The 19644-nt window shown below is 30.6% G+C and overlaps 2 protein-coding genes and 1 long non-coding RNA gene across 4 annotated transcripts; all 3 read right to left on the bottom strand.

Moving 5' to 3' along the window:
• Positions 1-17: 17 nt before the first annotated feature.
• LOC112801299 (uncharacterized) lies at positions 18-4230 on the bottom strand. Of its 2 annotated transcripts, none has more exons than XR_003818852.2 (4): positions 4140-4230; positions 4007-4041; positions 914-1043; positions 18-500 (listed from the first exon to the last, which is right to left on the bottom strand). It is a non-coding gene; the product is annotated as an uncharacterized lncRNA (long non-coding RNA). The 2 variants fall into 2 exon arrangements; XR_011882078.1 differs by having other exon boundaries at positions 18-490.
• Positions 4231-7967: 3737 nt separating this feature from the next.
• Positions 7968-11934, bottom strand: LOC112801296 (type IV inositol polyphosphate 5-phosphatase 7). Its single transcript, XM_025843955.3, has 12 exons — positions 11489-11934; positions 11258-11354; positions 11046-11120; positions 10790-10973; positions 10025-10700; positions 9743-9936; positions 9543-9651; positions 9316-9464; positions 8956-9225; positions 8655-8752; positions 8358-8522; positions 7968-8236 (listed from the first exon to the last, which is right to left on the bottom strand). The coding sequence occupies exons 1-9, from the start codon at positions 11516-11518 to the stop codon at positions 9000-9002; spliced, it is 1740 nt and encodes a 579-aa protein (XP_025699740.1). The 5' UTR covers positions 11519-11934; the 3' UTR covers positions 7968-8236; positions 8358-8522; positions 8655-8752; positions 8956-8999.
• A 3728-nt stretch (positions 11935-15662) lies between these two features.
• On the bottom strand, positions 15663-17462 carry LOC112801297 (putative 12-oxophytodienoate reductase 11). Its single transcript, XM_025843956.3, has 3 exons — positions 16982-17462; positions 16719-16895; positions 15663-16488 (listed from the first exon to the last, which is right to left on the bottom strand). The coding sequence occupies exons 1-3, from the start codon at positions 17313-17315 to the stop codon at positions 15884-15886; spliced, it is 1116 nt and encodes a 371-aa protein (XP_025699741.1). The 5' UTR covers positions 17316-17462; the 3' UTR covers positions 15663-15883.
• Positions 17463-19644: the final 2182 nt, after the last annotated feature.

Genomic DNA, 19644 nt, shown 5'->3' with positions numbered 1-19644 from the left:
TATATATTAATGGAAACTTGAGCATGAATCTCTATTCAGGTATATATATTGATGTACAAATAGTGTTTAATGATTATTTTGCAGTTTGAATAGTGATACATGTTTAATTAATGTGTTTGTAGAGCTTCAAATCTTGGAAAGTCTTGGGAGGAGTGCACACCAACAATAATAATCATCATCATTCACCAGGGAGGGAGCAGTAGCATAAACAGTGATGTGTGGAATATATATATAATATGAGATATCAGTAGAATGAGTCATATTCTCAAATCTAAATTACTTAGCTTTGACAAGGACTCATCTTCATGGATCGATGCATATTTTTCCTGCTGCCCTTTCTCTATCAGTAACTTTTTTTTCTGCCTTATAATTTCTCACTTTAATTACTTCTGTTTGCAATGTTTTTCCGCTTATCATTCTTGCTTGCTTGTTTCTGGTGATGATGATAATGATCAGCCAATGGCACAAATTAAGATAATGTTTCTGAGATCTGACAAAAGCTAGAAATATATCATGTTACTATGTATGTATTAGAAGATTGTAATATATCGGAAACAGTAGTATTTCAAACATTGCTTGATGGGATCAATCATATAGTGAAAAACTTCAACTCCATTATAGATTATTATATTAAAGGGAACAATGATCGCATAAGTAAATACTAATGTAGAGAAAATTTAAATTATCAGTATTTTTTCAGCTAATAATTTCAACTAACATTCTTAATTAGTTGGTTTTCTTATATTGACACTATGTGTTATATACAAAACTCTTAGTCATGTATTATGATTCATTTTTTCTGTTCATATATATAACAGTGTTTGCAAGTTATCAAAAATTAATCTAGCTAATACTTTTTGAATTAAGCAATGTGGATGGGAGCAATATCCATGTTTGAATTGTGATGATTTACCACACTTTTTGCTTTCAAGTTCTCTCATTCATTGGGAAGGTTCATCTTCTCCTTTCAAAGCTCCAAGATGAATATATATACATGCATCGTTTATTGCTGAACCACCAAGATCTATGTTTTCCTTCTGTATCTGATAGCAGTTTAATTATACATTTATAGTTGTATTAATGGAATGGAATGTAAAATATCATATATATATATGGTGATCTGCATACATTGGTAACTATATCTATACATACATATACATTTACTGCTGAAAAAAACAGAAGTATGGATGATTATTTAGGACATGCATGTACTCATATTTTCTGTTCACAATTATTAATGGAGTGATTTCAAATGTATACAAACTATATTGCAGTTCAATGCTATTAAATGTTCAGTGTCACTCTATTTTGTCCTCCTCCTCCTCCTTATATATGCCCTGATTATCTATCTTAATTTTGAATAAGGGAACTCTAATAAGAAGATTAGTATTATATTACTAATTATCTTCCGGTGGTATGAGCATTCTTTTTGGTTGATATTATTCAAAACACAGATTTTGAGTAGCTAGTTTGATGGAATATTAACTGATAAACTTATACAGTTTTCTTATCTTTGACATCATTTTAATTAGACCACTCAAATATTAATTGTTTCAACTTTCAACCTAATTAAATTTTATCCTTTTTATGTTAATTAGAAACAAAATTAGGGTTTCATTGTGAACAGGTTAATTATTGATGCAGCAAATTACAAGGCCAAATATTGAATGACTACTTATGGCTAAATGATTTTCTTAATGCTTAGCTATTCAAACATTCCATGATCATGCAATTAAGTATTAGGATATTTAATTAACATTCACCTCAGTTTATCTTTTAATTTGTACGGATACTAGCTAAGTTAGGTATACAATTCTGACATACATAACACTTATTTTAATCTGAGTCTACAGCTTATTAACTATGAAATTCAAAGCATACCCTAAATTTCTATGATAAATTAATATGAAGCATGCATGTCTTTGGTTGCAATAAAGAAATTAAAAAACGAATGGTATCATATCTAATAAGTTCTCTTATTCCCTCGGTTTAGTTTCTGACCTTTTGAAAGCTTATATGTGGTAATTAAACATGTCAGCTTAATCAGTTTTAAATAAAATTTCGGCAAACATTTAGCATTATTATCTTTTACAAAATTACTAAAGAAACAACATATTTTATTTTAAAACGTGATTATTGGTTAAAAAATTTGACCGCTATGTCAACAGTATATATATATATATATATATATATATATATATATATATATATATATATATATATATATAGTATAAAGATTATTTATAACTCATGCTATAATATATATAAAAATCCGCTGTTGAATAAAGGACAGAAGAAAAGAAATCATATAGCAATTTTCCACGTGAAAGAGATGAAAGAATGGAAGCATAGTAGCCAACATAATATAAAAAATAGCTCACAATATAATACATAATAAAACTCAAAATATAAAAACATTGATATGTATATAGTTTTGATAATTACTCTGACAACCAGAAAAGCACTTTAACCTAATCTATTTCATAATATATAATAATCAGTTACAACAAAACCATTCTGAGAGGGCAGCAAAGATACCAAAGCAGCAGCAATATAAAATGATCAAAGTCATGATTTATGAAAATAAAAGTTGAAGTTAGCTAGGTTTCAGTGTACTACACTGTACACCCTCTATTCAGGAAAAGTAGAGGCACGCCAATAGATATTTTAATTTTCTCAAGGTCCTTTTGGACGCATTATTAGACCAAATTACCGGTTTTAGACCAAGTTGTTTATAAGCTAAGGCTCTTCAATTTATTGGCATTTTGGGCCAGAATGGCCATGGCGGCGGCAGCATCAGCCATATGTATATATCACCGCCGTAATAATGAGCGGCAAGGCAACTTGTTGAAACTTTTATTTTTGAAAGCCCTATCCTATTACTATTTGCATCTAGTACTTCCAAACGCCATAAATTGCTTTACCTAACCCGACCCAAATTATTTGCAAGCAAAAATCCCCACTTTTTTTTAAAAATATTTCTCCGGCCTGAGCTTTCATTGCTTTGTAATATTGTCTAATTTGTTAAAAAAAATTAAAAATAATATTTAATTTAAAAATATAAAAATAAATAATTTTTAAAAATTTAAAATTTGCTATAAATAATAAATTAAAAAAAAAACACCAAATAACAAATACCATAGAATTAGTCTCATTTACTTTAATGTCGATAGTTCGAAATTTGTATTTCTTCTACTATCTATATTGTTGTAGTAGTGAGTTTTTTAATCCCATTTTTATGTGGCTTGTATTATATAGATTTTATTAGTTTTCCTTCTTTTTTTTTTTTTTTGGTAGTTACGAAGCAATTTAGACGTGGAACAAAGATGTAACTGGTTTCTCAATGGGAAAAAAATATACTATTTACTTTTTTTTTATTAACTCTACCTTCAATTGATTAGGAGCGAAAGTGATCAAGAACTTGAGTGAAATTGGGAGAAATTCTTTGTACTAATAGCAAATTAAGTCATTTGTTCTTCAGTCACAAAAAAAAAAAATTAAGTCATTTGTTCTGCTCTATTATTGTTTGACATATTAACAATTGAAGTTTTTTTTTTTTTTTTAAATTGCTAGAAAAGTATCCATAATTTAAAAAATATTCGAAACAACAAATGATATAAAACAAATGACTTATTTTACTTCCAGAGCACATAAGAATTTTCCATGATAAAAAAGATGTTAAAATACTAAAGATTATTTGTATAAAAAAAATATTCACAAATATTAAATTATCACTATTTTTCTCTTGTATTTATTTTTTATTTGAATTAAAACTAACTAATTCTTTACAAAAAATGTCGACTTTTTAAACTTAATATTTCATATTTATATAATATAAATCAAATCCCTCGCTATTAAATTACTCCCAACAATAACTTTAACTAGCTAAGTGGAAGTTCAAGTAAATTTTTGTGCAATGGGTATCGTAGTATGTAGTTTCCTTAACATGTAAAAGAGAAATTCCATGAAAACAAAAAAAAAAAAAAAGCAAAAGACGAGCACTAACCGATGGAAGCTTGAAGAGTGGAAGCCGCGATCCACCTACAATTAATAGAAATAATAATTAAACTCAGAGAAAACAAGGTTAGTTACCTGGCATGCATGAAATGAAATGAAAGAGTGTGTGGTGTTTGTTGTACCGTCTTCAAATATAACAGAGTTGTGATTTGAAGGAACAAAGAAAAGGATAGGGAAGCGTTCAGAGGTGCAGAAGCAGAACACAGTATGAATGAATATATATAAAACCTTGACCAAATAAGACAATATTCAAGTACCAAATACCAATCATATCAGACAACCACACAACTGTACACTCACTAGTCACTATTCCCACTTTATATGCATGCACATATTTATTTAACTAATAAATTAAATTCTTTTTACGTATAAATAATCCCATCCCATTTTTTAACATTTATAATTGTCAAATTATTTAAGTAAATCAACTTTAAATTTTATTCAAAAATAATATGTATACATTAGATTCAATTATTAAAATCAGCCGCCGTGTATTTTTTATAAATATATAATGTGTAATTTAATTTAATTTAATTTTTATTTATTATTTTGTTGGTTCTTATAGTTCTATTAAATTTATAATTAGATTTTTATATTTTTTTAATTAAATTTTTACATTATTTTTAATTTTACAATTAAGTTCTTTTCATATTAAGAATATTAAAATTAATAAAATATTTTCTTTAAAAAATATGTGATCAAAGTTCTAATTATATTTCTAATTATAGATATCTTTAATTTGTGAAAAAATATTCGGTTAATTTTAATAATTTTTAATTATGAAAGATTTAATTACAAAATTAAAAGTAATGTAGAGACTCAATTGAAATGAAAAAAAGTATAAGAATCAAATTAAAAATTTAGTAAAATTATAAGAATCAACAGATTAATTAAATTTTTATTTTTATATGTATTTTATACTAATAATTAATTTTAATGTATACTTAATTAAATTATATTTTATGTACACATTAAACTATTGATGATAATGATAGTAAATTTTTTATGAGCCTAATTTTTTTTTCTTTTTAATTAATTTCTCGACATGAATAATAGGTTTAAATGTTGGAGCCGTTACTCATATTTTTGGATTAGTCCCTGCATTACCCGAATGAAATGAATTGTGTAGTGGCTACTTGCTTAGCTTAATTAGGTTCTTAGCTTCCATTTCTATTTCTGATTCCATAACTCTCCCCAATCCCCATCCCCAAATTAAAACAAATAAAAATTAAAGCATACAGCAGCCGCATCAATCAGAATACTACTACTATGCCACCTCCATATCTATCTCTATAAAATACTTTAATTTGAGCCTTCTTAATACTTTTAATTTATTTATATTTTGTGGCTGCACCTAATACACATGCACCCACCTAGCTAGGCTTATTATATATATCTGGGTTGTTGGTGTATCGTGTATATATAAGTTTACTCAAGTGCTACGTACTGTACGTAATGCATATACTGTATACTATTTTATATCTATGAATTACATACAGTACTAGCTATTACTGCATGAATTAAATAATTTGGTTAAGTGTATATATATATATATATATATATATATATATATATATATATATATATATATATATATATATATATATATATATATATATATGCATGATGAACATGATGATCAAGTAGTCTAAGTTGTTGTACATATATACATACATAGCTAGTCTGATTTTCTTTCCTTCTCACATAACAATATAACAGCAGCTTTTTACCAACTCTCAACCCATATGTAATTAATTACTTTAACACTAGTGGAGAAGGAGAAGGACTCATGATTTGATTTTGCAAGCATCAAACTGTGCAAGTGTACCATTGTTGTAGATTTTTTTCATCATAAAACCTATGTAGCTGTGTATTTTATAGGACATCATTTCCCTCCTCTTTCACATTAACACTCTAAGTTTGACCAAACCCCTTCCATCTTTTGACTCTCTTCAATTATTGCTCCATCCCTCAACAATTACCACAAAAATCTTTCACAATAATTACAACAAACTTAAATATCAAACTTTTTTTTTCTTTTTTGGATTTTTATGCATAAAAATTAAATTTAATTTTATCAATATAAAATAATTTTATACGTATATTTAATTATATAATATGTAAAATTAATTACCTTACATTGATCTTTTAATAGTCGTTTAAAATAATAAATATAATTAAACAACAATTATACTATTCATATACTAAAATTAAACTCAAAAAATTACTGCATAAAATGTTAAAGGTAAGTAAAGAAAAGAGATTATATATATATATATATATTGGTAATTAAGATATTTCGTATATTAAAAATATTTCGTAGGCATGCTCTCCGATCTAACGAATGAACTTTCACGGACCAAGCACTCTTTTTAGCCACTTTAAAAATGTGGCTACAATTAACGGTTTATGTTTTTTTTTTTTTGTTCAAGCCTCCAATGGTTTTTTTTGGTATACTCGAGTTTTTTAGATATTAGACAATTGCCAGTTGCCACCCCGTACCATTTTTTTGGGTCATAGCAACTTTCGGTTTTGGTATTGTGGGTCACAAGTCATAACCACTTCACACAAACATTATGTTGTTTTCAGTCAAAGGTTGGAGTAGTTTAACAAAGTTTTCTTGGGCTTCTTGGGCTTATCTTTTAAGCAACAACCAAAAAGTCCTACTCAGTCCAAAATACCAGTCTTATGTGACCCACTACAGTATTTGGTTCTGTTTATTGTAAAACTATTCAAATACCAATAAATAAATAAATAAAAGTATTCTTTTAATAATTGTTTTTGTTGTGCCCAAAAAGAGACTACTATTTTTGGAGAATTTAGAGTTTAATATTAAAATTTTGAGTGTAAAAGTCTAAAATTTAAATTAAAAAGTTATTGATGTCCACCAAAAAAATCTGACTTTTTAGTTAAATTCTAAATATGTATAATTTAAAGTAGATGGATACTCTAATAAAAATTTTATAATTGTTTTTTATGTAAAAATACTTTTTTTGGAAAATAAATGATGAATTGTAAAATTAAATTTTAATATATTATAAAAATATTATTTTTATTTAAAGTGTGACTAAATAAATAAATTATACTTTTAAACAAAACATATTTGTAAAAAGATGTTTTTTTTTATATCTTTATTTAATGAGTAGGTATCTTTAAAGTAATCAAGTTTCGAAGGACAAGAGTAGTTTAGTATACTAGGATGCCTCAACAAGTATACGTAGTTACATACAACATTATGCTAAAGTATTATATATAATTGAGTTAACTTTAATTTGTCTTCCCTATGGATGGTCAAGGGCAACTTAGTTTAATTCCTGTAACAAGAATCTATTGACAGTTGTCATTTGTTAGTATTTGCAAATAAATCATCAAATCAAAATATCAAATGATCATACATGACTAAATAAGCTATTGATTACGCATGTCAAACAGTTATGATGCATTCTCTTCTGTCAACACACATTTTCACAATGATCTCTCGCTCTCACATGCTTTTACAATTATCATTTCAGCCATCTTTCATTAGTTTTGGACCAACTTGTGTTGATTATATATAGTATGCTACCAAATTTTAGTTTCTTACACATACATATATTCCATATCAAAAGAAATTCATAACTGTTTACCAAACTTGTCTAATTATCATGATTAAAATTCAAAATAGTACTATATATTATTATTAGCATATATTTTCGCCTCATTTTCTACTTACTAATGTTTAATTCAAAAAGCTAAATTAAATTAGTCAAAAGCAAAGAGTAATTGAGCATCAGAATTCAGAACTGATGGCTTTAAAGCTGTGAGAAACTTTATAATCTGTTAAATAACTCTCCAACAATCACAAAAAGACGAGCACGCATATCAGGAATCAAAGCACTACATACTATTTGATGTATCATATCATATCATTAGTAGTGCAGAGAAAAAGACAAAGACAATCACCAGTGGGGGGCTCTGAAAATTCTATCTTCATTAATTAACTAAATCATTTCTTTTCAAATTCTTTCTACAGTTTTTCTTTTCCAATCACTGTAGCTATCAGTATACATCATCATAACTACTCTTTTCATTTTCTATGCATTATTACAAGAACAAAAAAATAATAATAATGTTGATTATTTTGACTATATTTTCATCTTCTTTTAGTCATCATAAATATTCTCTGGAAACAATTTAAGAATGATGAATAAGAAAATGAAAAATCATCCTCTTCCATTTCCTGCACACAAAAAAAGAAGGGGGGTTTGATTATGATTATGATTATGCGTGCAGCGTGCATATCACTAGTAACTTACATATACATTAACTAATTAATTAATCAGAAAAGAATAATTTAGTACCTAATGATTGTGCAGCACTGTGATTTGTCATAAGAAGGTATATGAGACAACGGAAAGTGAGTGTTGTTAATTGATAGAAGCTGGCGTGATTAGGTAACAACATTCATGATGATTATGAACTGTACTGATCATGCGTTAGACAAAGGTGAAATTACATATTAGCACCTGACAAATCACAATGCAAAAAAAACAAAAGTTAAAGTTAGAATTAGACAAAGAGGTTTGGAACCAAAAGCAGAAACCAAGAAAAGCATCAGAGTTTAAAAAAAAAATTAATTAACAAAAAAAAAAACTAACCTTTTTCGGTATATGGGAAATGGGTTGTCTCTATCAACCAACCTCTCCATTTATGTATGAATTTCTTCAAAGTGACTTGTTCTTGTTTGACCAGTTTTCTGAACAGTAATAGGTTGCATCATGCATGTAAGGTTTCTGACTCAGGTGGAAAATTAATTGTAATTGTAATGACAAAATAGCTTATATTTCAGGATCAATACTTAGCCTGAATGAACTTTAATTTCAGGTACCTAAGTTATGCTTTAGAAGCAAGAAATGTGAGCATATATGATTATATATGAACAAGGGATAGAGAAAGTACTTGAATATGCATGGAAGCATCAAATATGTAAAACCATGCTTGCTTCAGAAAAAGGTTAATTCTGTATATCCATGGGAATATGGCAAAAGTTCCTCCACTTCAATTCTGGAACGAGAAGAACAACTCATACTTTTCTTCATTCTTCCATGACTTGACTCAACTTCAGCCCAAAATATGCCATAAACAGGCCTATGGTCTGAGAATCTTGATTCTCCACGCACATAAGACAATTGATGGAGTCCTCCACCGTGCCACAAAATACGGTCACACCTACACCAAGAATCTAAGGATTACTATGTGTTCATAATACTAGCAGCAGTAGTAGCAGCAGAAGTAATAGAGTAATCCTAATGATCTCACCAGGCCGGTGTTCGCCTTTTCTCCTTAGGGTGCATATCATCTCCTGCATATCTATCAGAATTGGTTGAATATTTGTATGTTGGAGGGAAATAAATCTTGCCTTCATTCCATCCAACAAATGCACGACCCTTTTTCTGCTCTATTCTCAGCTGCCACAAAACTTAGCATAAGATTCATTGGTGCTGCTATGCTTAAACAAAGAGAATATTGTTAATTACCATTGGTACCTGGTCATTCTCCAATAATGCTCTCCAATTTTGCATCTCAACAAGTGCCTTTGCTGAACGGTAGGATAGAGCTATCCGGTAATTCAAATCTCCAAGCCATATAATTCGACTGAAAAAATGAATCAAAATCAAAATTACAACAGTGTGTGGAAACAGAAATGTTTTTGATGTTCATTCTGCATAATAAGATTCATCCTTACTCATGCTGGAGGATTGTCTCCGGAGACTTGTCATTGTCAGAACCATGAACACGTGGAAACCTTGTCTTCTTAAGAATCTCCATCACATCAGAGTTCCTTCTAAGTTCATCTCCTTCTTTCTGTCCAGAGGTCAAGTGGCTACAAATGAAGCAAAAGTTTGTTTCATGGAGAGACATGCTAATTGATATGGACCCCTGCAAGTACATACATATCAGAGATGAATCATTTTCACATAGCTGATGAATCTTGAAAATGATTCTAGGTGTATGAATTGAAATTGACCTTATTTCCAAGATAACCCATGAGTCCTCTGCCAACACAAGACACTTTCATGTTCCCAACATGATCCTTTAATTCACTTCTAACCCATATGGTAAGAAATATTCCTACCATTTGCTTGCTTGCAACAACACAATACCTTGACCTCCCTGCCATTCCATATCCATCTTCATTAGAGGCAGCTGGCGAAAACGCTGTATTGGGTGAATCTCCAAGGCCATTATCATCATCAGAGGAACCCCATCTTGAGTAGTCACTTGGTCTGGAATAGTCACTTGTTCTGGAATAGTCACTTGGCCTATAACCCCATCTAAAACTGGGATCAAAGTCACTTGGTCTGTGACCGAATATCACACGATCACACACACTGAATCTTCTATCCAGCCGTGGCTGCGCAGTTGAAGGATCATTGTCCATTCTCCAGCTGGTTGAAGAAGATGTCTGGAAAGAGAGGCGATGAAAGTAACAAGAGTTCTTCTGTCGAGCCGATCCCTCGAAATCTGCATCTAATTCTACAACCGGCTGAGGAATAGGAGATGGTGCATAGTACACATTGCCTCCATTAGCACCAGGAAGATTGTTCAAAGTCTTGCCAATCAGAGCAAGCCACTTTTTTGCAGGACCATTGTCCTCAGCCCCTAAGATATTACCAGCATTCAAGGGAACTATCTCTTGAAATCTGCAACACAAACAAAAATAGCAATCTTGTTATTGGTAACCAATTAAAGCAAAGACTTTTCCCTCAAAAAGAAGTAATTTAATTCATACCCAAGAACATATATATCTGCAGCTGGTGATGCATGAAGCCAATCATCTATGCTCAAATTACTTGTTGGGGATCTTCCAGCCACATTCCATGTTGCAACAAAAATGCTATAGTTGTGGACATCTATGATTCGAGGATGCTCAAGATTCATTCTTCCTCTTCTTCCTCCTCCTCCTCCTCCCTTGTCTGTACATTGCAAATTATGAGGATTTCGTATAAATGGTCAGAATCCATTCATTGAAGATTGTGTGTGTTTACCTGTTTTGCTCTTCTTGTTTGAGCATGGCTCTCTCTCGGAGAAGCTGCTTCTGCTTCTGTATTCCACGTCACCAACTGCAGAAAGAAACAAAATTCATGAAAATCAATGAGCATTGGTGAATCCGAAATAGCAGACAAAATGCATAGGAATGAGGGATGAATTTGATGAAGGAAACTAGGCTTTAATTGTTGAATAAAAAAAAGATGTGCACCTCCATAACCATAAGAAACAGCATTTGGTTGGTGAGAGTCCTCCGTTTTGGTTTTGATGTTGAAGAACTTTCTGACCATTCTCTTGGACCATGACAGCTTCATGATTCACCACAACAGAGGGAACAAGAGTTAACAGAGTTGCCGAGAATTCAAAGATGGTTATGGAAGAAGAAAAAACAAAAATAAAATGAGAGAGAGAGAGAGAGAGAAAGAGTGGAGAAAAAGCCAACCTTGGTGTTGTTTGAATGATCAAGTCTCATTGTTAATGTTGTAATTCATAAAGATTGAGAAGAGAGGAAGAAGAAGAATTTCATGTGACTAAAGAGGGTTATGGTTGTGAATTGTGAATTATGTTGTTTGTGTGTCTTAACTCTTAAAAGCATAAGCATAAGCATAGTGCCTCGTTCTGTGGAACAAGGTTGTTTTTTTTTTTTTTCAACAGAATAAAGCACAGTATGTATGTAACAACTTTATTCATAAATTATTAAATCAATATTATATTATGTGCTTTATAGAGAGAAGAGAGGGGCATAGCTTTTAACGATTCTGAACATAGAACAACAACCGCCACAACCAGCAAAGGCTGCACCCACCTTACTCACCAAACGTTTCTATATTTTTGCATGTATTCTTCTTCTTCCCGTTCTGCTCTTCTTACCAAAGCCAAAGCAAAAGTAGATCATACAGCATTAAATTATTATTTTTATTCATTACAATTTAGAATCATCGTGAATTTGTTATGTTTTGTACCATGCTTTTGTGACAACAGTTATATAATAATGATAGCTTTCGTCCTCTTTGATAGGTATAATTTTACAATAAAATGTTAGTATTTACAACAAATATTCTTTTTAAGTCTTCCTCTAACAATTGTCTTTACTATGATATAGTATTGAGCATTTTATGGAGCAATGTGATAGTATGTATAATGTATATGATTGGTGGAAGGGGATGCATATATAGCACGGAATGTTTGGATCTGTAGCCAATCAAGTTGAAGAACTTTTTGGCACTCCACCCAAATTTGGGGTTCATCTTTTTCTTTTTGATTTCATGATGCATTAGGAGGGAGGTTTCAATTTCATAATGTATGTGTTTGTTATGTTAATTTAGACTTTAGAATCATGCGCCGTCCATTGCTACTGCCTTTTGAATATCCTCGAGCGTTCAACAAATCCATGCCATCTCTATTCTCTAACATTAACACTACTATGCGGGTCAAATCCTCAAATGTTCAACCATAATTCCAATTTCAGAGAACAACAGTTCTAGTGTACATGGTTACGTAAATATAATTAAACTAGCAAAGGGCACAAAACTGTAACAAAGAGAGAGCCATATAGTATAAAATAGTATAAAGTGTACATGTAAATTGAATTATACACCTTAGGCGAAGAAGAAGTGGTCCTACAAATTTGGGTGGCACAGAGTTTTCATGTAATGTAATAGTCTATATCTGTTTGAGTATAGACAATCTATACAAGATTCAGCATCTTCATCAGTGGTATCATATCTAGCTAGCTAAGAAGAACCAACCAACTTCTTTGGATTCAATAGTGATATGATGTCCATTTTCATTTTGAGAAAGAGAGGCAAACTTTGTGGTAGAGAATTAAATGCTATGCCTTCTGAACAGATATTTAGCAATACAATTTGTACTGTCACAATGCAAAGTGCTGGTAAGGGGAACACATTTAAACGCAGTGATGATGAATTATTGAATTTGTTCAATCATATTAAAATCTATCACGCATAGCATGGATCTGTTTCCTTAAATATGTAGTTAAGCTTGAAAGTAATAAATGACTCATTATTCAACATATGAGTGAAAAAGCATTGGCCACAACTGCACGACATTCAATTGTTGGAACTTGGAAATAAGACCATCCATATATAGATAAAGACATAACTGAGGAACACAAATTTTAAATTTTTATAAAACAGAAAAATACGACGTATATATAAAATATAAAATATTTTTAGATAAATCATAATAATAAATTAATATTTTATTGATATTAAAATATAAATTAGTTTTTAATTATTTTTAATATCTTTTTAAATTATATAAAGTATTAAAAGTATTTTTTTAATAAATAATCATGTATATTATTTTTAAACTCATTTTAAGAATACATGTTAAGAATAAAATTAAATATGCTAACATGTGATAGTATTTAGATGTATCCAAATCTCTCAAAAAATATTTTTCATTTTTTATTAAGTCACAAGTTGAACACAAATGACACACATGTCAAACGAGTGTCAGATGAATATCGTATTCGAAATGTGTCTAACATATGAACACAGTGATTCAGCAAAATATGTTTGTTTGTTTGTTGAGACATGGACACTAATTGTTAGACACGGTGGTACACATCTAGTATTTATTTGGTCAGACATAGATTTGAATAGACACGGTAGTACATAAATACACACAAAATACATGTATTTAGTATTCTTCTTTAAAGTTGAAATAGGAAGACACAATGCATAAAACATAAAATTTGACTTTTTTATCCCTAATTATTTTTAAAATTATTAATGCATAAGACACAATGTATAAGACTCAGAAAGTAAAATTGATATTTAATTTATACATATGTATCTTATACATTATTATCAAACACATTACAAAATTTATGTATCTTTTATGTCTATATATCTTTGTATACTGTGTATGTGTCTATATGTTTTAAAGACATTAACCAAACGCAGTATTATAGCATAGAAAAGTAGTTTGGTGCATTAGCATCTGGCATTAACACACAGAATGTAGAAAGGAGTCATAACCAAAAACAATTATATTAATAAGATTAACCGGTTGTTAATTAATATATAGATATGTATGAAAAAGCTCGTAAGAAACCAAAAAGAAGTGAAAGAAGATCTGCTTGTTGCTTTTGCTTTTTGTGTTCCAAGATTGTAAAATTGAGTGAGAGGGGGTAAAAATAAGCGAGGCAGTTCAGTCAAAGGGAGCAGCATGGTCTCTTTTGCGCTTCCAGTTTCCTTCTTTTCTGCTTTGAACTTTAATTTTTCTTCTCTCTTAGTCCATACTCTATACATACATACATAGAGTGAAATGAGGGTTTTTTGGGTTTGGGTAATGTATGTGACAAAGCTTTCCTCATCTGTCACTATCTTTTGCATTAAACATGGATATACTAACAAGCAACACTGTATAACTATGATGTAGACCTATCTTATCTTATTATAATTTAATAATTTAAATATAATCATACATCACATACAAAATCACTTATTATATGACTATACCATATATGTGGGGCACGACTCCATGTAGAAAAGCTAAGCACAAGTTTTTATTTTAATTAGAAATGTATGAGGTGAAAAGGTTGTCATAATTAGGAAAACATGGTTGGACCAAACGGTAGCCTAGTTTGGTAACCATTTTATTAGGGTGGTTGAGTCACACTTGCTTGCCATTGTGTTGTGTCAAATGGCAATGTTAACCATGATGATGCAATGATTCTGTGTGCTTGTTCCCTTTGTCATGCTCGGTATCTCTACTAGAAGTAGCAGTGGCGTGGAATGTGCTTCTTCATTCCAAATTGAGGTGAAAATTGATTGTTGGGTGGGTAAAAGTAAAAATCTTAAATGCATTATTGGACCACACAGGGATGAATGAAATCAAGGTCGAAACCAAGTACACAATTCATACAATAATTGAATTGAACCTACGCTACACTCTTCTCGCCTAGCCTTGCCTTGCCTATTGCCTTCATCACTACCTAATCTTATAAAATTTTGATTCATTAATTCATGTTACAACTTACAAGTGAGTGAAATGACTAGTACCGGTACCACCAAAGATCATGTCTCTCGCTCCTAATTCTCAAATGGGCTCGCCAATACGTGGATACTCCTGATTATTTTGGGCCATGGGCCGAAAATGTTGAAGTCTATGCTTTCAATGAGATTTGAGAGGTTTAAGTTTGGCCAGTCCCTTACGGGCCTTACCCACCCACTTTCAGTGATTAGTTCACCAGACATTGTAGTTCTCCAAACCTTTATAAGAATACAAACACAATCAGAGATGAATTACTAGTTCTTTCTAGTCTAGTAAGCTATATCGAAAAATCAGCTAAGCAGATATTTTTGACTAAGAAAAAGTTAGAACATGAAAGGCAGTCTCAACCGTCCAAAAAAAAGGAAAGGCAGTCTCGGAAACAAAAAAAAAAAAAAATTAGCAACAAGACAGCATAACAAGGTCATAGCAAAGAGCATTACACAACTCTAACCAAAACTCCAACCACTGTACTCGATGAATTCTGTCTTATCCCAGACTCAATAATTACAACTTTTGCCTTTCTTTTAACAAAAATTGAATTGAACCTCTCAGTTAAGATTCAATAGTTTTCTGATCTTCGTTACTAAGTCACCTTTAAAGTAAGGTAGCTGCTAAGAATAAAATTAAAACAAAAAAATAGATTTACATCAATCGAATCTTTCTTTTGTTGGGACCTAAAGTAGATGAAATATAATAACACTAGTTTTACACAGGAAGTACGATATAATAAATGTTAACACAATGCTCATATGGCATTAGAAAACTAAGTTTGTAACACAATACTTTGAATCTAGTGAGAATAATCGACTTTGCATTACATAGGGGAAGCAGCAGCATCGTCAAGAAATGGATAGTCAGTGTAACCAATAACAGGATCAGATGTATAGAACGTTTGGCGGTTATACTCGTTGAGAGGTGCATTAAGTGCGAATCTCTCTGGCAAATCCGGATTAGACAAGAACCAAAGACCATAAGCAACAAGATCTGCCCTGTCTTCAGCTATGGCTTTGATCCCATCCTCTCTATCATACCCTCCAGCAACAATGAAAGTGCCATTGAAGGCCTTTCTCATTGGAACCAAACTGTGAGGGCATTCACCTTTTTCTCCAGCGGTTATCATTCTCGGTTCAACCATGTGACAGTAGAGAATACCATATTTGTTGAGTGCATTAACCATGTAAAGCCCCAATGCTTCAGGGTTGGAATCTCCACAATCTACATACTCTGCATAAGGTGATAGTCTAATTCCAACTCTGTCAGCTCCTACCTCATTCACAGCTGCCTCAACAACTTGTAACGGAAATCGACAACGGTTCTCAAGGGATCCACCGTATTCATCTGTTCGGTCATTCACTTTGTCTTTCATAAACTGCTCAAGTAGGTAGCCGTGAGCCCCATGGATCTCCACTCCATCAAAACCTAAGAAGAGTATACCCAAATATGATTTATTTGTCCAAATAAAAATAACATATCTAACTAAGGCAGAAACTTATATGTCTTACTTTTATAAAGTTTAAGAACTTCAATATAATAAAAAATTTTGAGAGATGAAAATATTATGCAAAATTTTTTAAGGATCTGTTTGAATATATACTCACAAAATTAAAATTTCACACATGAAGATGTTTCCATGCAATTAATTAAGTTACCAGCTCGAATAGCATTTCTAGCAGCAAGTCTGAAGTCGTTGATAACTTGAGGAATTTCCTGAATGCTTAGCGGCCTTGGTTTTGCGAAGGTATCGACTTCGGTGCCACTGCCTCGAGGTTGTGATGATAGTTGCTTGTCCGTAGAAGATATAGGGGCTTCACCGTTTGGCTGATAACCTTTTTGTAGCGTAAACATACAACACTTAGTTACGTTCACATAAACGACACTAGTATTTCTATTAAGAGAGAAAGAGAGTACGGACATGTGTTGGAGACTCTTCCAACATGCCAAATCTGACAGAAGATGATGCCACCCTTGGCATGAACAGCGTCCACGATGGGCTTCCATGCATGAACATGCTCGTCGCTCCACAACCCGGGAGTATCAGCATAGCCGCGAGCAGTGGGGGATATACAAGTGGCTTCCGCAATGAGAAGGCCGCCATTGGTGGTTCTCTGGGAGTAGTACAAAACTGCATGGGGCTGTGGAACATTGTTGTAGGACCTCTGCCTTGTTAGTGGCGCCAACACAACCCTGTGTGATAAATTGAACTTCCCCATCTTGTATGGAGTAAGGAGAGGAATAACGCTATCCATGGCATCAATATATGTGTCATCAGCTTCGTTGCTTCATTAAATAGCGCCGTGCCTGGTGGATCCTCAAACGTAGGAACACATAGTCACCGTTTTCGATTCCCAAACCAGATATCTTTTCCTTGAATCAGGTAGGTACCCATCAGACTCAAGCTGCAATAAGACGCAAAAGAGTTTTCTATTCTCTATCTCTGTATGTTATTTTTGACTTTTTGTCAAAAAAAAAAAAAAGTCCACCTCTCTATACTGGAACCATCTTTTTCTTTCTTTTCTACCAAAACAAAACATATTTTTTTAAATTGATGGTCAAATTTTTATTTAATTTTAATTATAAATTAATTTTTTATATATATTATTTAATTATAAAATATATTTTTTATTTTATAAATTATTATTTTATCGTTCGTCTATTATATTTATTAATAATTAATATTTTTATCCGTAATTATATTATAAGAATACAAATCTTTTAAAATTACGTCGATTTTTTTCTGACATTATAAATTATGATACAAAAGATTTATAAAATTAAACTACTTTTACAAAAAGATCGTACGGACAAAAGTTTTTATCGACTAAGAAGACCAAGGTCTTCGTAGATAAAAATTCGAATATTAAGATTTTTTATTATTATTTTCATGTAAAAGAGTTTAATTTATTACTAATAATTAATTTTAATTTCGTTATCTAAAATTAGAAACGATTTAACTCGTATACTTTTGATTAGGTGTTAAGTCTGTTGCACAAATAGAAATAATTAATTTTTATGCTTGCTATTTAAAAATATTTTTTTCTCTATATATATGTATATAAAAATATAATTAGATATTAGCATAAAAAAATTATATTGATAGTTATAAAATTAACTCAAAATCAATTTTTTTAAACAATTGACTTTTAATTTTAACTTTTAATCATAACATTAGAATTCTCTTCAAATTATATTTAATAAATATTTAAAAGAAGAGAAATAAAAATATAGATTAGAAAGATAAGCGGTGAAAATTTAAAACTAAACAAAAAACTTAAAAAAATATGTATATAATAATAATATTTTTTATTTAAATTATATTATTTTGTTAATTTTATTTTTTGTAGAACAAAAAAATAGAAAAAATAGAGAATGAGAGAAAAAAGAGAAAAAAATAAAGATGAAGATTGAGAGAAAGAGTTTGTTAATTTTGAATTTTAGTTGGGGAGTTGACGAGCCAAAAATCTAAATGACTGACAGAATTAATTGTTAGGGACCAATCGAGTAATTAATTTTAATTGAAGACTAAAGTGTCTAGTTCAAAATTCTTTAAAAATCAAAATAGATATATACTTTTTTTTTTTATTGAGAATGGTACGAAGTATCATCTACTATGGCTCATTACCAAATTTAGGGTAACCGGCCCACAAACTAAAAAATACTTAGCAGTTTCATTAATCATAACTAAGCACAGCAATGAGAATGGAGAATGAATAACATCAACGAAAAAAGAACTATTAATTAAGTTTCACGCTCCCAAACCACCACGCATTAACATCATCCCATGCTCACAATATGGGTCAACACCGTAGAATTTTTCATTCATTAATTCTTATTATGTTTTGTCAAAAGACACAACTAAACTTTTTATAAGAAAATCATATGTATTTTATGAAATACTAGTGTTTTTCCAAAAAAAACACTCATCTCGAGAAATACAGATAATATCATAACTAAAACTCTAACAATTCATCAATCAATACTGGTAATACTGAACCAGTTCTATAAAAATGCGATATCAAAAAATAATGGTCGGAAATATAATATAAAGATGAAAACTTACAACAGATAATACTGAATCAAAAATATGTGAAACAGGATCTTTAATAGAAACCATATTTAAAGTCGAAATAATAGCACACTAATTATACATGTTTTGATAGAAAAGAGAATATTATTGTTAGGCATAATACTAAAAAAAGTGAATAAACACTTATTAAAAAATAACTTGAAAGTCAATAGAGAAAACTAAACTAATCGCATTTAAAATACGATTCTCAACACGTTCAATCAGCTTTAACATAAACTCATGTGTAAAAACTTTAAAAACATTATACGCAAGGCATATTGTGTCACTCTCAACGGGTTAAGGATCAACCATAAATACCAATTTTTTTCTATCAATTTATACAAAAAATTGGATGCATTCAAGTAAAATTGTTCATTCTGATAATAACATAATAGAGAAATCAGTATCTGAATATACAAAGAAAAAAATAGAATATCAAACCCAAAAAATCAAAGACACAGAAAGAGAACAAAATAAAGAGTAGTAACGATACACATGACGTATCTTTAAGA

This window comes from Arachis hypogaea, chromosome 5 (assembly GCF_003086295.3).
Source record: "Arachis hypogaea cultivar Tifrunner chromosome 5, arahy.Tifrunner.gnm2.J5K5, whole genome shotgun sequence".
Lineage (NCBI taxonomy): Eukaryota > Viridiplantae > Streptophyta > Magnoliopsida > Fabales > Fabaceae > Arachis > Arachis hypogaea.
The sequence above is the reverse complement of the archived record's forward strand: the minus strand, read 5'-3'. Positions and strand labels throughout refer to the sequence as shown.